At 41.0% G+C, this 16486-nt stretch overlaps 1 protein-coding gene across 1 annotated transcript in view; it reads right to left on the bottom strand.

Annotated features, from left to right (window-relative positions):
• Positions 1-1108: 1108 nt before the first annotated feature.
• pxk (PX domain containing serine/threonine kinase) overlaps positions 1109-16486 on the bottom strand; it is a 39751-nt gene continuing 24373 nt past the window's right edge. The window contains exons 14-17 of the mRNA XM_061728339.1: positions 14622-14708; positions 14073-14136; positions 13822-13897; positions 1109-1596 (exon numbers count right to left, since the gene is read on the bottom strand). Of these exons, the coding sequence (XP_061584323.1) occupies positions 1431-1596; positions 13822-13897; positions 14073-14136; positions 14622-14708 (393 nt within the window). The 3' untranslated portion in view covers positions 1109-1430. The remainder of the gene's footprint in view (positions 1597-13821; positions 13898-14072; positions 14137-14621; positions 14709-16486) is intronic.

The raw sequence follows: 16486 nt of genomic DNA, 5'->3' as shown, positions 1-16486 counted from the left end.
AATTATTTAATTCGGAATTATTAATTCCGAATAAAAAAACATCACATAACCGTGGCCGGTGAGGGAGGTGGGTGGAAGAGAAAGAGGACGAGGGTTTGGTGGTGAGGTAGAGCTGGGAGTCGTCAGCGTAGCGGCGGAAACGAATGTTGAATTTACGGAAGATATTGCCGAGGGGAAGGAGGTGGATGATGAAGAGTAGGGACCCCAGGACGGAGCCCTGGGGCACACCGGAGGTAACGGAGGAGGGGGTGGATTTCAGGGACTTAAATGAATAACATTCAAGTGTGAAGGAAACATGTAACTGCACCTTTTTTCTTTCTTATTTCTCAAGTTTCAAGGAATCTTTGTTCTCCCCATGGAGGCAATTAGTTTTACAGCTCACAGTCGTACTTATCTCTTACTTCTTGCTTTTATTTCATTACTTTAAATAATCTTTTTGAGGGTAACTGAATAAGCTTTGCTTCAGCTGCACCTTTTTTGGTCTGGATGTTATTTGTATTTTGGAAACTTTATTTGTTTTGTAACGTTTTCTTTGAACTATGTATTTGTTTCCTTGTCGTCATTTTTATTTTATTTAATTTTATTTTTGATTTTGTAAAAGCTATTTTGATGTTTGTCTTATTTTTATTCTTTTTTTTATGTCATGACCAGAAATAAACTGAACTGGGAAAAAAAAAAAAAAAAAATCACGAAGACAAAAGTTTTATTAAAAGCTGGTTTTATTTAAATCAGTCAGAATAAAGACGGAACATGTCTCAGTAAATGTTTGTCCCACATGAGGACGAGGACGGGACCAGGACCAGGACCAGGACCAGGACCAGGACCAGGACCAGGACCAGGACCAGGACCTGGACCTCCTCTTTCCCCCCCAGAGTTTCCACGGCAACGACGACGGCGAGTTTATTCTGCAGAAGAAGAGCTGACCCCCCCACTAAAGTGCTGCACACCACATTCAGAGACCTGAAGACCTGGACCCCCCAGGAACAGGAGACCCCCCAGGACCTGGAGACCCCATCCGCCCCCCATGGCCGGATTGCACTGATCAATATAAATAAATTGTGGGGCTCAGACCTGAAGGCCCCGTGGCCCCCCCACCCATAAATCCAGGTCCAGGGGGATCCGGGTCCAGGTCCAGGTCCAGGATCTGGATCCGGCGAAACCAGAGCGAAGCAAAAACCATCAGCAGCCAAAGTTCATTCATCCAGCTGCCGTTGCCATGGAGACGTCTGCAGATGCTGTTTGACTCCTCCCCCTTATGGGGGCGGGGCTTGTTTGGCGGGAGAAAGCCCCGCCCCCCCAGGAGAAGGGAGGATACAAAAATAGATACTTGGATTTCTTCTCATTCGTTTTCACATCTGGGAGGTTCGGTCCGTCGCCGTGGCGACGGCCACCGGGTCGATGGGGGGGCGGGGTCACATGGGGGGGCGGGGTCAGATGGGCGGGGCCTTCTTCAGCTTCCCCTTGCTGAAGGTCTGGATGGAGCTCAGCAGGGCGTTGCGGCCCCCCCCCTCCGAGGACAGGGAGGGAGGGGCCGGGCAGGGGGAGGAGTCAGCCGACGGAGGGGGCGGAGCCACGGGGGGAGGGGGCGGAGTCGAGCGAGATCCTGCAGAACAAACAGAGAGAGAGTTTCAGGAGACGACAGATTCAGACGGTCGAGTCGACACACGGAGATAACGCGGCAACGCTGACGGGTGACCCGACTTTGGTTGTTGCCACGGCGACAAACTGCAGTTCACTATAGTTCACTACAGTTTCCTAGTTCACTACAGTTTCCTAGTTGACTACAGTTTAGTTTCCTAGTTCACTACAGTTTCCTAGTTCACTACAGTTTCCTAGTTCACTACAGTTTCCTAGTTCACTACAGTTTCCTAGTTCACTACAGTTTCCTAGTTCACTACAGTTTCCTAGTTCACTACAGTTTCCTAGTTCACTACAGTTTAGTTTACTAGTTCACTACAGTTTAGTTTACTAGTTCACTACAGTTTCCTAGTTCACTACAGTTTAGTTTCCTAGTTCACTACAGTTTCCTAGTTCACTACAGTTTAGTTTCCTAGTTCACTACAGTTTCCTAGTTCACTACAGTTTAGTTTCCTAGTTCACTACAGTTTAGTTTCCTAGTTCACTACAGTTTCCTAGTTCACTACAGTTTACTAGTTCACTACAGTTTAGTTTCCTAGTTCACTACAGTTTCCTAGTTCACTACAGTTTCCTAGTTCACTGCAGTTTCCTAGTTCACTACAGTTTCCTAGTTCACTACAGTTTACTAGTTCACTACTGTTTCCTAGTTCACTGCAGTTTCCTAGTTCACTACAGTTTCCTAGTTCACTACAGTTTCCTAGTTCACTACAGTTTCCTAGTTCACTACAGTTTCATAGTTCACTACAGTTTCCTAGTTCACTACAGTTTCTTAGTTCACTACAGTTTCCTAGTTCACTACAGTTTCTTAGTTCACTACAGTTTCCTAGTTCACTACAGTTTCTTAGTTCACTACAGTTTCTTAGTTCACTACAGTTTCCTAGTTCACTACAGTTTACTAGTTCACTACAGTTTCATAGTTCACTACAGTTTCCTAGTTCACTACAGTTTCCTAGTTCACTACAGTTTCCTAGTTCACTACAGTTTCCTAGTTCACTACAGTTTAGTTTCCTAGTTCACTACAGTTTCCTAGTTCACTACAGTTTCCTATTTCACTACAGTTTCATAGTTCACTACAGTTTCCTAGTTCACTACAGTTTAGTTTCCTAGTTCACTACAGTTTCCTAGTTCACTACAGTTTCCTAGTTCACTACAGTTTCATAGTTCACTACAGTTTCCTAGTTCACTACAGTTTCCTAGTTCACTACAGTTTCTTAGTTCACTACAGTTTTCTAGTTCACTACAGTTTCCTAGTTCACTACAGTTTCCTAGTTCACTACAGTTTAGTTTCCTAGTTCACTACAGTTTACTAGTTCACTACAGTTTAGTTCACTAGTTCACTACAGTTTACTAGTTCACTACAGTTTAGTTCACTAGTTCACTACAGTTTCCTAGTTCACTACAGTTTAGTTTACTAGTTCACTACAGTTTCCCTAGTTCACTACAGTTTCCTAGTTCACTACAGTTTAGTTTCCTAGTTCACTACAGTTTCATAGTTCACTACAGTTTCATAGTTCACTACAGTTTAGTTTCCTAGTTCACTACAGTTTAGTTTCCTAGTTCACTACAGTTTCCTAGTTCACTACAGTTTCCTAGTTCACTGCAGTTTCCTAGTTCACTGCAGTTTCCTAGTTCACTACAGTTTCCTAGTTCACTACAGTTTCCTAGTTCACTACAGTTTAGTTTCCTAGTTCACTACAGTTTCCTAGTTCACTACAGTTTACTAGTTCACTACAGTTTAGTTTCCTAGTTCACTACAGTTTCCTAGTTCACTGCAGTTTCCTAGTTCACTACAGTTTCCTAGTTCACTACAGTTTCCTAGTTCACTACAGTTTAGTTTCCTAGTTCACTACAGTTTCCTAGTTCACTACAGTTTCCTAGTTCACTACAGTTTCATAGTTCACTACAGTTTCCTAGTTCACTACAGTTTCTTAGTTCACTACAGTTTCCTAGTTCACTACAGTTTCTTAGTTCACTACAGTTTCCTAGTTCACTACAGTTTCTTAGTTCACTACAGTTTCTTAGTTCACTACAGTTTCCTAGTTCACTACAGTTTACTAGTTCACTACAGTTTCATAGTTCACTACAGTTTCCTAGTTCACTACAGTTTCCTAGTTCACTACAGTTTCCTAGTTCACTACAGTTTCCTAGTTCACTACAGTTTAGTTTCCTAGTTCACTACAGTTTCCTAGTTCACTACAGTTTCCTAGTTCACTACAGTTTCCTAGTTCACTACAGTTTAGTTTCCTAGTTCACTACAGTTTCCTAGTTCACTACAGTTTAGTTTCCTAGTTCACTACAGTTTCCTAGTTCACTACAGTTTAGTTTCCTAGTTCACTACAGTTTCCTAGTTCACTACAGTTTCCTAGTTCACTACAGTTTCCTAGTTCACTACAGTTTCATAGTTCACTACAGTTTCCTAGTTCACTACAGTTTCCTAGTTCACTACAGTTTCTTAGTTCACTACAGTTTTCTAGTTCACTGCAGTTTCCTAGTTCACTACAGTTTCATAGTTCACTACAGTTTCCTAGTTCACTACAGTTTCCTAGTTCACTACAGTTTCTTAGTTCACTACAGTTTTCTAGTTCACTGCAGTTTAGTTCACTAGTTCACTGCAGTTTCCTAGTTCACTACAGTTTCCTAGTTCACTACAGTTTCCTAGTTCACTACAGTTTCCTAGTTCACTACAGTTTACTAGTTCACTACAGTTTCCTAGTTCACTGCAGTGTCCTAGTTCACTACAGTTTAGTTTACTAGTTCACTACAGTTTCCCTAGTTCACTACAGTTTCCTAGTTCACTACAGTTTAGTTTCCTAGTTCACTACAGTTTCATAGTTCACTACAGTTTCATAGTTCACTACAGTTTAGTTTCCTAGTTCACTACAGTTTAGTTTCCTAGTTCACTACAGTTTCCTAGTTCACTACAGTTTCCTAGTTCACTACAGTTTCCTAGTTCACTACAGTTTCCTAGTTCACTACAGTTTACTAGTTCACTACAGTTTACTAGTTCACTACAGTTTCTTAGTTCACTACAGTTTACTAGTTCACTACAGGTTACTAGTTCACTACAGTTTACTAGTTCACTACAGTTTACTAGTTCACTACAGTTTACTAGTTCACTACAGTTTACTAGTTCACTACAGTTTACTAGTTCACTACAGGTTACTAGTTCACTACAGTTTACTAGTTCACTACAGTTTACTAGTTCACTACAGGTTACTAGTTCACTACAGTTTACTAGTTCACTACAGTTTACTAGTTCACTACAGTTTACTAGTTCACTACAGTTTCCTAGTTCACTACAGTTTACTAGTTCACTACAGGTTACTAGTTCACTACAGTTTCCTAGTTCACTACAGTTTCCTAGTTCACTACAGTTTCCTAGTTCACTACAGTTTAGTTTACTAGTTCACTACAGTTTCCTAGTTCACTACAGTTTAGTTTCCTAGTTCACTACAGTTTCCTAGTTCACTACAGTTTAGTTTCCTAGATCACTACAGTTTCATAGTTCACTACAGTTTCCTAGTTCACTACAGTTTAGTTTCCTAGTTCACTACAGTTTCCTAGTTCACTACAGTTTCATAGTTCACTACAGTTTCCTAGTTCACTACAGTTTCTTAGTTCACTACAGTTTCCTAGTTCACTACAGTTTCTTAGTTCACTACAGTTTCCTAGTTCACTACAGTTTCTTAGTTCACTACAGTTTCTTAGTTCACTACAGTTTCCTAGTTCACTACAGTTTACTAGTTCACTACAGTTTCATAGTTCACTACAGTTTCCTAGTTCACTACAGTTTCCTAGTTCACTACAGTTTCCTAGTTCACTACAGTTTCCTAGTTCACTACAGTTTAGTTTCCTAGTTCACTACAGTTTCCTAGTTCACTACAGTTTCCTATTTCACTACAGTTTCATAGTTCACTACAGTTTCCTAGTTCACTACAGTTTAGTTTCCTAGTTCACTACAGTTTCCTAGTTCACTACAGTTTCCTAGTTCACTACAGTTTCCTAGTTCACTACAGTTTCATAGTTCACTACAGTTTCCTAGTTCACTACAGTTTCCTAGTTCACTACAGTTTCTTAGTTCACTACAGTTTTCTAGTTCACTACAGTTTCCTAGTTCACTACAGTTTCCTAGTTCACTACAGTTTAGTTTCCTAGTTCACTACAGTTTACTAGTTCACTACAGTTTAGTTCACTAGTTCACTACAGTTTACTAGTTCACTACAGTTTAGTTCACTAGTTCACTACAGTTTCCTAGTTCACTACAGTTTAGTTTACTAGTTCACTACAGTTTCCCTAGTTCACTACAGTTTCCTAGTTCACTACAGTTTAGTTTCCTAGTTCACTACAGTTTCATAGTTCACTACAGTTTCATAGTTCACTACAGTTTAGTTTCCTAGTTCACTACAGTTTAGTTTCCTAGTTCACTACAGTTTCCTAGTTCACTACAGTTTCCTAGTTCACTGCAGTTTCCTAGTTCACTGCAGTTTCCTAGTTCACTACAGTTTCCTAGTTCACTACAGTTTCCTAGTTCACTACAGTTTAGTTTCCTAGTTCACTACAGTTTCCTAGTTCACTACAGTTTACTAGTTCACTACAGTTTAGTTTCCTAGTTCACTACAGTTTCCTAGTTCACTGCAGTTTCCTAGTTCACTACAGTTTCCTAGTTCACTACAGTTTCCTAGTTCACTACAGTTTAGTTTCCTAGTTCACTACAGTTTCCTAGTTCACTACAGTTTCCTAGTTCACTACAGTTTCATAGTTCACTACAGTTTCCTAGTTCACTACAGTTTCTTAGTTCACTACAGTTTCCTAGTTCACTACAGTTTCTTAGTTCACTACAGTTTCCTAGTTCACTACAGTTTCTTAGTTCACTACAGTTTCTTAGTTCACTACAGTTTCCTAGTTCACTACAGTTTACTAGTTCACTACAGTTTCATAGTTCACTACAGTTTCCTAGTTCACTACAGTTTCCTAGTTCACTACAGTTTCCTAGTTCACTACAGTTTCCTAGTTCACTACAGTTTAGTTTCCTAGTTCACTACAGTTTCCTAGTTCACTACAGTTTCCTAGTTCACTACAGTTTAGTTTCCTAGTTCACTACAGTTTAGTTTCCTAGTTCACTACAGTTTAGTTTCCTAGTTCACTACAGTTTAGTTTCCTAGTTCACTACAGTTTAGTTTCCTAGTTCACTACAGTTTCCTAGTTCACTACAGTTTAGTTTCCTAGTTCACTACAGTTTCCTAGTTCACTACAGTTTCCTAGTTCACTACAGTTTCCTAGTTCACTACAGTTTCATAGTTCACTACAGTTTCCTAGTTCACTACAGTTTCCTAGTTCACTACAGTTTCTTAGTTCACTACAGTTTTCTAGTTCACTGCAGTTTCCTAGTTCACTACAGTTTCCTAGTTCACTACAGTTTAGTTTCCTAGTTCACTACAGTTTACTAGTTCACTACAGTTTAGTTCACTAGTTCACTACAGTTTCCTAGTTCACTACAGTTTAGTTCACTAGTTCACTGCAGTTTCCTAGTTCACTACAGTTTCCTAGTTCACTACAGTTTCCTAGTTCACTACAGTTTCCTAGTTCACTACAGTTTACTAGTTCACTACAGTTTCCTAGTTCACTGCAGTGTCCTAGTTCACTACAGTTTAGTTTACTAGTTCACTACAGTTTCCCTAGTTCACTACAGTTTCCTAGTTCACTACAGTTTAGTTTCCTAGTTCACTACAGTTTCATAGTTCACTACAGTTTCATAGTTCACTACAGTTTAGTTTCCTAGTTCACTACAGTTTAGTTTCCTAGTTCACTACAGTTTCCTAGTTCACTACAGTTTCCTAGTTCACTACAGTTTCCTAGTTCACTACAGTTTCCTAGTTCACTACAGTTTACTAGTTCACTACAGTTTACTAGTTCACTACAGTTTCTTAGTTCACTACAGTTTACTAGTTCACTACAGGTTACTAGTTCACTACAGTTTACTAGTTCACTACAGTTTACTAGTTCACTACAGTTTACTAGTTCACTACAGTTTACTAGTTCACTACAGGTTACTAGTTCACTACAGTTTACTAGTTCACTACAGTTTACTAGTTCACTACAGGTTACTAGTTCACTACAGTTTACTAGTTCACTACAGTTTACTAGTTCACTACAGTTTACTAGTTCACTACAGTTTCCTAGTTCACTACAGTTTACTAGTTCACTACAGGTTACTAGTTCACTACAGTTTCCTAGTTCACTACAGTTTCCTAGTTCACTACAGTTTCCTAGTTCACTACAGTTTAGTTTACTAGTTCACTACAGTTTCCTAGTTCACTACAGTTTAGTTTCCTAGTTCACTACAGTTTCCTAGTTCACTACAGTTTAGTTTCCTAGATCACTACAGTTTCATAGTTCACTGCAGTTTCCTAGTTCACTACAGTTTCCTAGTTCACTACAGTTTCCTAGTTCACTACAGTTTCCTAGTTCACTACAGTTTAGTTTCCTAGTTCACTACAGTTTCCTAGTTCACTACAGTTTACTAGTTCACTACAGTTTACTAGTTCACTACAGTTTAGTTTCCTAGTTCACTACAGTTTCCTAGTTCACTGCAGTTTCATAGTTCACTACAGTTTCCTAGTTCACTACAGTTTAGTTCACTAGTTCACTGCAGTTTCCTAGTTCACTACAGTTTCCTAGTTCACTACAGTTTACTAGTTCACTACAGTTTACTAGTTCACTACAGTTTCCTAGTTCACTACAGTTTCCTAGTTCACTACAGTTTAGTTTCCTAGTTCACTACAGTTTCCTAGTTCACTACAGTTTCCTAGTTCACTACAGTTTAGTTTACTAGTTCACTACAGTTTCATAGTTCACTACAGTTTCATAGTTCACTACAGTTTCCTAGTTCACTACAGTTTCCTAGTTCACTACAGTTTAGTTTCCTAGTTCACTACAGTTTCCTAGTTCACTACAGTTTCCTAGTTCACTACAGTTTCCTAGTTCACTACAGTTTCATAGTTCACTACAGTTTCATAGTTCACTACAGTTTACTAGTTCACTACAGTTTCTTAGTTCACTACAGGTTACTAGTTCACTACAGTTTACTAGTTCACTACAGTTTACTAGTTCACTACAGGTTACTAGTTCACTACAGTTTCTTAGTTCACTACAGTTTACTAGTTCACTACAGGTTACTAGTTCACTACAGTTTACTAGTTCACTACAGTTTACTAGTTCACTACAGGTTACTAGTTCACTACAGTTTCTTAGTTCACTACAGTTTACTAGTTCACTACAGGTTACTAGTTCACTGCAGTTTACTAGTTCACTACAGTTTACTAGTTCACTGCAGTTTACTAGTTCACTACAGTTTACTAGTTCACTGCAGTTTACTAGTTCACTACAGTTTACTAGTTCACTGCAGTTTACTAGTTCACTACAGTTTACTAGTTCACTACAGTTTACTAGTTCACTACAGGTTACTAGTTCACTACAGTTTACTAGTTCACTACAGTTTCCTAGTTCAATACAGTTTCCTAGTTCACTACAGTTTCCTAGTTCACTACAGTTTCCTAGTTCACTACAGTTTAGTTTCCTAGTTCACTACAGTTTCCTAGTTCACTACAGTTCACTACAGTTTAGTTTACTAGTTTCCTAGTTCACTACAGTTTCCTAGTTCACTACAGTTTACTAGTTCACTACAGTTTCCTAGTTCACTACAGTTTCCTAGTTCACTACAGTTTACTACAGTTTACTAGTTCACTACAGTTTACTAGTTCACTACAGTTTAGTTTCCTAGTTCACTACAGGTTACTAGTTCACTACAGTTTAGTTTCCTAGTTCACTACAGTTTACTAGTTCACTACAGTTTCCTAGTTCACTACAGTTTAGTTTCCTAGTTCACTACAGTTTAGTTTCCTAGTTCACTACAGTTTACTAGTTCACTACAGTTTCCTAGTTCACTACAGTTTAGTTTACTAGTTCACTACAGTTTCCAAGTTCACTACAGTTTCCTAGTTCACTACAGTTTAGTTTCCTAGTTCACTACAGTTTCCTAGTTCACTACAGTGTCCTAGTTCACTACAGTTTAGTTTCCTAGTTCACTACAGGTTACTAGTTCACTACAGTTTCCTAGTTCACTACAGTTTACTAGTTCACTACAGTTTCCTAGTTCACTACAGGTTACTAGTTCACTACAGTTTCCTAGTTCACTACAGTTTCCTAGTTCACTACAGTTTACTAGTTCACTACAGTTTCCTAGTTCACTACAGTTTCCTAGTTCACTACAGTTTACTAGTTCACTACAGTTTACTAGTTCACTACAGTTCACTACAGTTTACTAGTGCACTACAGTTTACTAGTTCACTACAGTTGACTAGTTTACTACAGTTCACTACAGTTTACTAGTGCACTACAGTTTACTAGTTCACTACAGTTTACTACAGTTTACTAGTTCACTACAGTTTACTAGTTCACTACAGTTTCCTAGTTCACTACAGGTTACTAGTTCACTACAGTTTACTAGTGCACTACAGTTTCCTAGTTCACTACAGTTTCCTAGTTCACTACAGTTTACTAGTTCACTACAGTTTCCTAGTTCACTACAGGTTACTAGTTCACTACAGTTTCCTAGTTCACTACAGTTTCCTAGTTCACTACAGTTTCCTAGTTCACTACAGTTTACTAGTTCACTACAGTTGACTAGTTTACTACAGTTCACTACAGTTTACTAGTTCACTACAGTTTACTAGTTCACTACAGTTGACTAGTTTACTACAGTTCACTACAGTTTACTAGTGCACTACAGTTTACTAGTTCACTACAGTTTACTACAGTTTACTAGTTCACTACAGTTTACTAGTTCACTACAGTTTCCTAGTTCACTACAGGTTACTAGTTCACTACAGTTTACTAGTGCACTACAGTTTCCTAGTTCACTACAGTTTCCTAGTTCACTACAGGTTACTAGTTCACTACAGTTTACTAGTGCACTACAGTTTCCTAGTTCACTACAGTTTCCTAGTTCACTACAGTTTCCTAGTTCACTACAGTTTACTAGTTCACTACAGTTTCCTAGTTCACTACAGTTTCCTAGTTCACTACAGTTTCCTTGTTCACTACAGTTTCCTAGTTCACTACAGTTTCCTAGTTCACTACAGTTTCCTAGTTCACTACAGTTTAGTACAGTTTCCTAGTTCACTACAGTTTACTAGTTCACTACAGTTTCCTAGTTCACTACAGTTCACTACAGTTTCCTAGTTCACTACAGTTCACTACAGTTTCCTAGTTCACTACAGTTTCCTAGTTCACTACAGTTTAGTACAGTTTCCTAGTTCACTACAGTTTACTAGTTCACTACAGTTTCCTAGTTCACTACAGTTTCCTAGTTCACTACAGTTTCCTAGTTCACTACAGTTTACTAGTTCACTACAGTTTCCTAGTTCACTACAGTTTACTAGTTCACTACAGTTTACTAGTTCACTACAGTTTCCTAGTTCACTACAGTTTAGTTTCCTAGTTCACTACAGTTTCCTAGTTCACTACAGTTTACTAGTTCACTACAGTTTCCTAGTTCACTACAGTTTACTAGTTCACTACAGTTTCCTAGTTCACTACAGTTTCCTAGTTCACTACAGTTTCCTAGTTCACTACAGTTTCCTAGTTCACTACAGTTTAGTTTCCTAGTTCACTACAGTTTCCTAGTTCACTACAGTTTACTAGTTCACTACAGTTTCCTAGTTCACTACAGTTTCCTAGTTCACTACAGTTTCCTAGTTCACTACAGTTTCCTAGTTCACTACAGTTTACTAGTTCACTACAGTTTCCTAGTTCACTACAGTTTACTAGTTCACTACAGTTTCCTAGTTCACTACAGTTTCCTAGTTCACTACAGTTTAGTACAGTTTCCTAGTTCACTACAGTTTACTAGTTCACTACAGTTTACTAGTTCACTACAGTTGACTAGTTTACTACAGTTCACTACAGTTTACTAGTGCACTACAGTTTACTAGTTCACTACAGTTGACTAGTTTACTACAGTTCACTACAGTTTACTAGTGCACTACAGTTTACTAGTTCACTACAGTTTACTACAGTTTACTAGTTCACTACAGTTTACTAGTTCACTACAGTTTCCTAGTTCACTACAGGTTACTAGTTCACTACAGTTTACTAGTGCACTACAGTTTCCTAGTTCACTACAGTTTCCTAGTTCACTACAGTTTACTAGTTCACTACAGTTTCCTAGTTCACTACAGGTTACTAGTTCACTACAGTTTCCTAGTTCACTACAGTTTCCTAGTTCACTACAGTTTCCTAGTTCACTACAGTTTCCTAGTTCACTACAGTTTCCTAGTTCACTACAGTTTACTAGTTCACTACAGTTGACTAGTTTACTACAGTTCACTACAGTTTACTAGTTCACTACAGTTTACTAGTTCACTACAGTTGACTAGTTTACTACAGTTCACTACAGTTTACTAGTGCACTACAGTTTACTAGTTCACTACAGTTTACTACAGTTTACTAGTTCACTACAGTTTACTAGTTCACTACAGTTTCCTAGTTCACTACAGTTTCCTAGTTCACTACAGTTTCCTAGTTCACTACAGTTTCCTAGTTCACTACAGGTTACTAGTTCACTACAGTTTACTAGTGCACTACAGTTTCCTAGTTCACTACAGTTTCCTAGTTCACTACAGTTTCCTAGTTCACTACAGTTTACTAGTTCACTACAGTCCACTACAGTTTACTAGTTCACTACAGTTTACTAGTTCACTACAGTTGACTAGTTTACTACAGTTCACTACAGTTTACTAGTGCACTACAGTTTACTACAGTTTACTAGTGCACTACAGTTTCCTAGTTCACTACAGGTTACTAGTTCACTACAGTTTACTAGTGCACTACAGTTTCCTAGTTCACTACAGTTTCCTAGTTCACTACAGTTTCCTAGTTCACTACAGTTTCCTTGTTCACTACAGTTTCCTAGTTCACTACAGTTTCCTAGTTCACTACAGTTTCCTAGTTCACTACAGTTTAGTACAGTTTCCTAGTTCACTACAGTTTACTAGTTCACTACAGTTTCCTAGTTCACTACAGTTCACTACAGTTTCCTAGTTCACTACAGTTCACTACAGTTTCCTAGTTCACTACAGTTTCCTAGTTCACTACAGTTTAGTACAGTTTCCTAGTTCACTACAGTTTACTAGTTCACTACAGTTTCCTAGTTCACTACAGTTTCCTAGTTCACTACAGTTTCCTAGTTCACTACAGTTTACTAGTTCACTACAGTTTCCTAGTTCACTACAGTTTACTAGTTCACTACAGTTTACTAGTTCACTACAGTTTCCTAGTTCACTACAGTTTAGTTTCCTAGTTCACTACAGTTTCCTAGTTCACTACAGTTTACTAGTTCACTACAGTTTCCTAGTTCACTACAGTTTACTAGTTCACTACAGTTTCCTAGTTCACTACAGTTTCCTAGTTCACTACAGTTTCCTAGTTCACTACAGTTTACTAGTTCACTACAGTTTCCTAGTTCACTACAGTTTAGTTTCCTAGTTCACTACAGTTTCCTAGTTCACTACAGTTTACTAGTTCACTACAGTTTCCTAGTTCACTACAGTTTCCTAGTTCACTACAGTTTACTAGTTCACTACAGTTTACTAGTTCACTACAGTTTCCTAGTTCACTACAGTTTACTAGTTCACTACAGTTTCCTAGTTCACTACAGTTTCCTAGTTCACTACAGTTTAGTACAGTTTCCTAGTTCACTACAGTTTACTGCAGTTTCCTAGTTCACTACAGTTTACTGCAGTTTCCTAGTTCACTACAGTTTACTGCAGTTTACTGCAGTTTCCTAGTTCACTACAGTTTCTACCATCATTTACTGCTTAGACTCCCCGTTGCAAAGACAAACTGATATAAACTCTCCTCTGTTCCTCCGCTATTGTTCGTTTAAATGCCGGAAGGAAAAGGTTGTGGGTGAAAAAGCCTCTTAACTAGAGCTAGGTCTGTACTATGATGTGGAACCTATTGTAACTTATTATGTATATTTTATGTATATTTAACATTGTGTGCTTCTCCTGTCGCGAAAACTCATCGCCCCCTTGGGGACAAATAAAGTAATTGATTGATTGAAATGTCAGAGATGAAGGTGGTACTGATCCGAGCGGGTCGGGGGGGACAGAGGTTCTGGTCGGAGATGGGGACGTACCTGTGGTGGACGGGGGGGTCGGGGACGAGGGACAAGTGGGGGGAGAGCTGGCTCCAGAACCTGCAGACGGACCCAAGAACACCATCAGAACCAGAACCAGCTGCTCAGAACCAGAACCAGGTCCAAAACCAGGTCCAGAACTAGATCCAGAACTAGATCCAGAACTAGATCCAGAACTAGATCCAGGACCAGGACCAGAACCAGAACCAGGTCCAGGACCAGAACCAGAACCTACCAGAGTTGTTGTTGTTCCTGGTCGAGGCGTCGTCTTCGTTTTCGTACGTCGACTGTCTGGATTTCTGCAGAAGAAGAAGAAACTCAGCGGTGATTCGTGCTGCTGGAGCCCCGCCTGTCAGGGTTTGACACTTCCCCCCAGTTTGAGTTTCAGTTCTGTCCCGCCTGTGTCCCATCTGCCCTGATTGTGTCTGCACCTGTGTCTCGTCGTGTCTCGTTATCCCCTGTGTATATCTGGTCTTGTCATTCCCTTGTTCCCTGTCGGTCCGTACTGGTTGTTCCCTCCATGTGCTCCTGGTTTTCGATCCCTGTATACGTGAGTTAATCTTGATCCTGCCAAGCAGCGCTTTTGTTTTTACCCTTCATGGAATTAACACTTGTGTTTTTTGAGAACTCCTGCCTCCAGCCTCCCTCTCTCTCCTGCATCCGGGTCCTTACCTACCCCCAGATGGGACACCGCCCCTGCTCATGGCCCCTCCCCGCCCCAGCCCCGCCCCTCCCACAGCCCCGCCCCTCCCCAGGCCCCGCCCCCTCCCCCGCCCCCTCTCACCTTCCTGGCCAGGATCTTCCTCCTCTTCTTCTGCTCCTCTGATCCGTGGTGAGACTGAGCTCTGGTGAGTCTCCGGTGCTGGTGCAGCTGGAACAGAACAGAACCGGGGTCACTTAAATACCCCCTCCTTAGTACCCCTCCTTAATACTCCCTCCTAATAGGGCTTGGTCGCCAGGGTGCATTCTGGGACGCGGCGGCCATGTTGGCAGCCTCGTGAGTGTAAACAAACAGCAGTGTGGTAGCACCAAGTGAACAGACGGAACACAAAAAAAACATGTTTAATACCGGAAAGGAACTGGAATTTACCGGAATACTTTAAACAAGGAAGCCAGGGAGCGGTATATGGAGAAAATAATGATTATTAACGGTTTGGGTTCATATTAAATCCCTACTGAAGAGTGCAGCTCCTCGTCGGAGCTGCACTCTTTAGTAAGGATTTACTGCTGCAGTTCTGCAGCTGGGGCGGTTTGCGGCCGAGTGCGATGCGGCAGGGATGAGAATCAGCACCTCCAAGACCGAGGCCATGGTTCTCGACCGGAAAAGGGTGGCATGCCTTCTCCGGGTGGATGGAGAAGTCCTGTCTCAGGTGGAGGAGTTCAAGTATCTCGGGGTCTTGTTCACGAGTGAGGGAACAATGGAGCGTGAGATTGACAGGCGGATCGGTGCAGCGTCCGCAGTAATGCGGTCGATGTACCGGACCGTCGTGGTGAAGAAGGAGCTGAGTCGAAAGACGAAGCTCTCGATTTACCGGTCAATCTACGCCCCTACCCTCATCTATGGTCATGATCTTTGGGTAGTGACCGAAAGGACAAGATCGCGGATACAAGCGGCCGAGATGAGTTTCCTCCACAGGGTGGCTAGACGCTCCCTTAGAGATGAGTTTCCTCCGCAGGGTGGCTGGACGCTCCCTTAGAGATGAGTTTCCTCTGCAGGGTGGCTGGACGCTCCCTTAGAGATGAGTTTCCTCCGCAGGGTGGCTGGACGCTCCCTTAGAGATGAGTTTCCTCCCTTAGAGATGAGTTTCCTCCGCAGGGTGGCTGGACGCTCCCTTAGAGATCGGGTGAGGAGTTCGGTCACCCGGGAGGAGCTCGGAGTCGAGCCGCTGCTCCTTCACATTGAGAGGAGTCAGCTGAGGTGGCTTGGGCATCTGTACCGGATGCCTCCTGGACGCCTCCCTAGGGAGGTGTTCCAGGCATGTCCCACCGGGAGGAGACCCCGGGGAAGACCCAGGACACGCTGGAGAGACTATGTCTCTCGGCTGGCCTGGGAACGCCTCGGACTCCCCCCGGAAGAGCTGGAGGAAGTGTCTGGGGTGAAGGAAGTCTGGGCATCCCTGCTGAGGCTGCTGCCCCCGCGACCCGGTAACGGAAAAGCGGGAGAAGATGAGTGAGTGAGTGAGTTCTGCAGAACCCACGTCTTACTACCTTGTTTAGGAGTGTTTGGAAGCTGCTTTGGTAAATGTTTGACTCGCCATGTGTTTCAATAAATTAGTATAATAGTACAACATACAGTACATGTTTTGTATTACTCTTACTTTTCTCTTTTTTGACTGCTATATTATGCTGAAGAGGCTCCGAGGCGTGAGCAATATTTTTGTTTTCCTCGTGAGATTATGTTTTTCCTCTGCAGCTACAAATAGAGTTAATATCTTTTCCTCAACAAACTAGTTTTATCTGAAGATTGGTGTTAATCGCAGCGCAGAGAGCTGGCCAGCAACTGCGTTTAGCTGGAGAAGTGGGAATAAAACCCGTATGAATGATCCGACCCGGTCTGTGTTTGGGGTTTACTGTGGAAGGTTATGTTTGGTCGTTACAGCCGCGATCCAACCAAGCCGACGACTCTTTTACTCTTTTACTCTGTTATCT

This window comes from Cololabis saira, chromosome 8, assembly GCF_033807715.1.
Source record: "Cololabis saira isolate AMF1-May2022 chromosome 8, fColSai1.1, whole genome shotgun sequence".
Taxonomy (NCBI): domain Eukaryota; kingdom Metazoa; phylum Chordata; class Actinopteri; order Beloniformes; family Belonidae; genus Cololabis; species Cololabis saira.
Note: the sequence above shows the minus strand (reverse complement) of the source record. Positions and strands in the feature narration are given on the sequence as shown.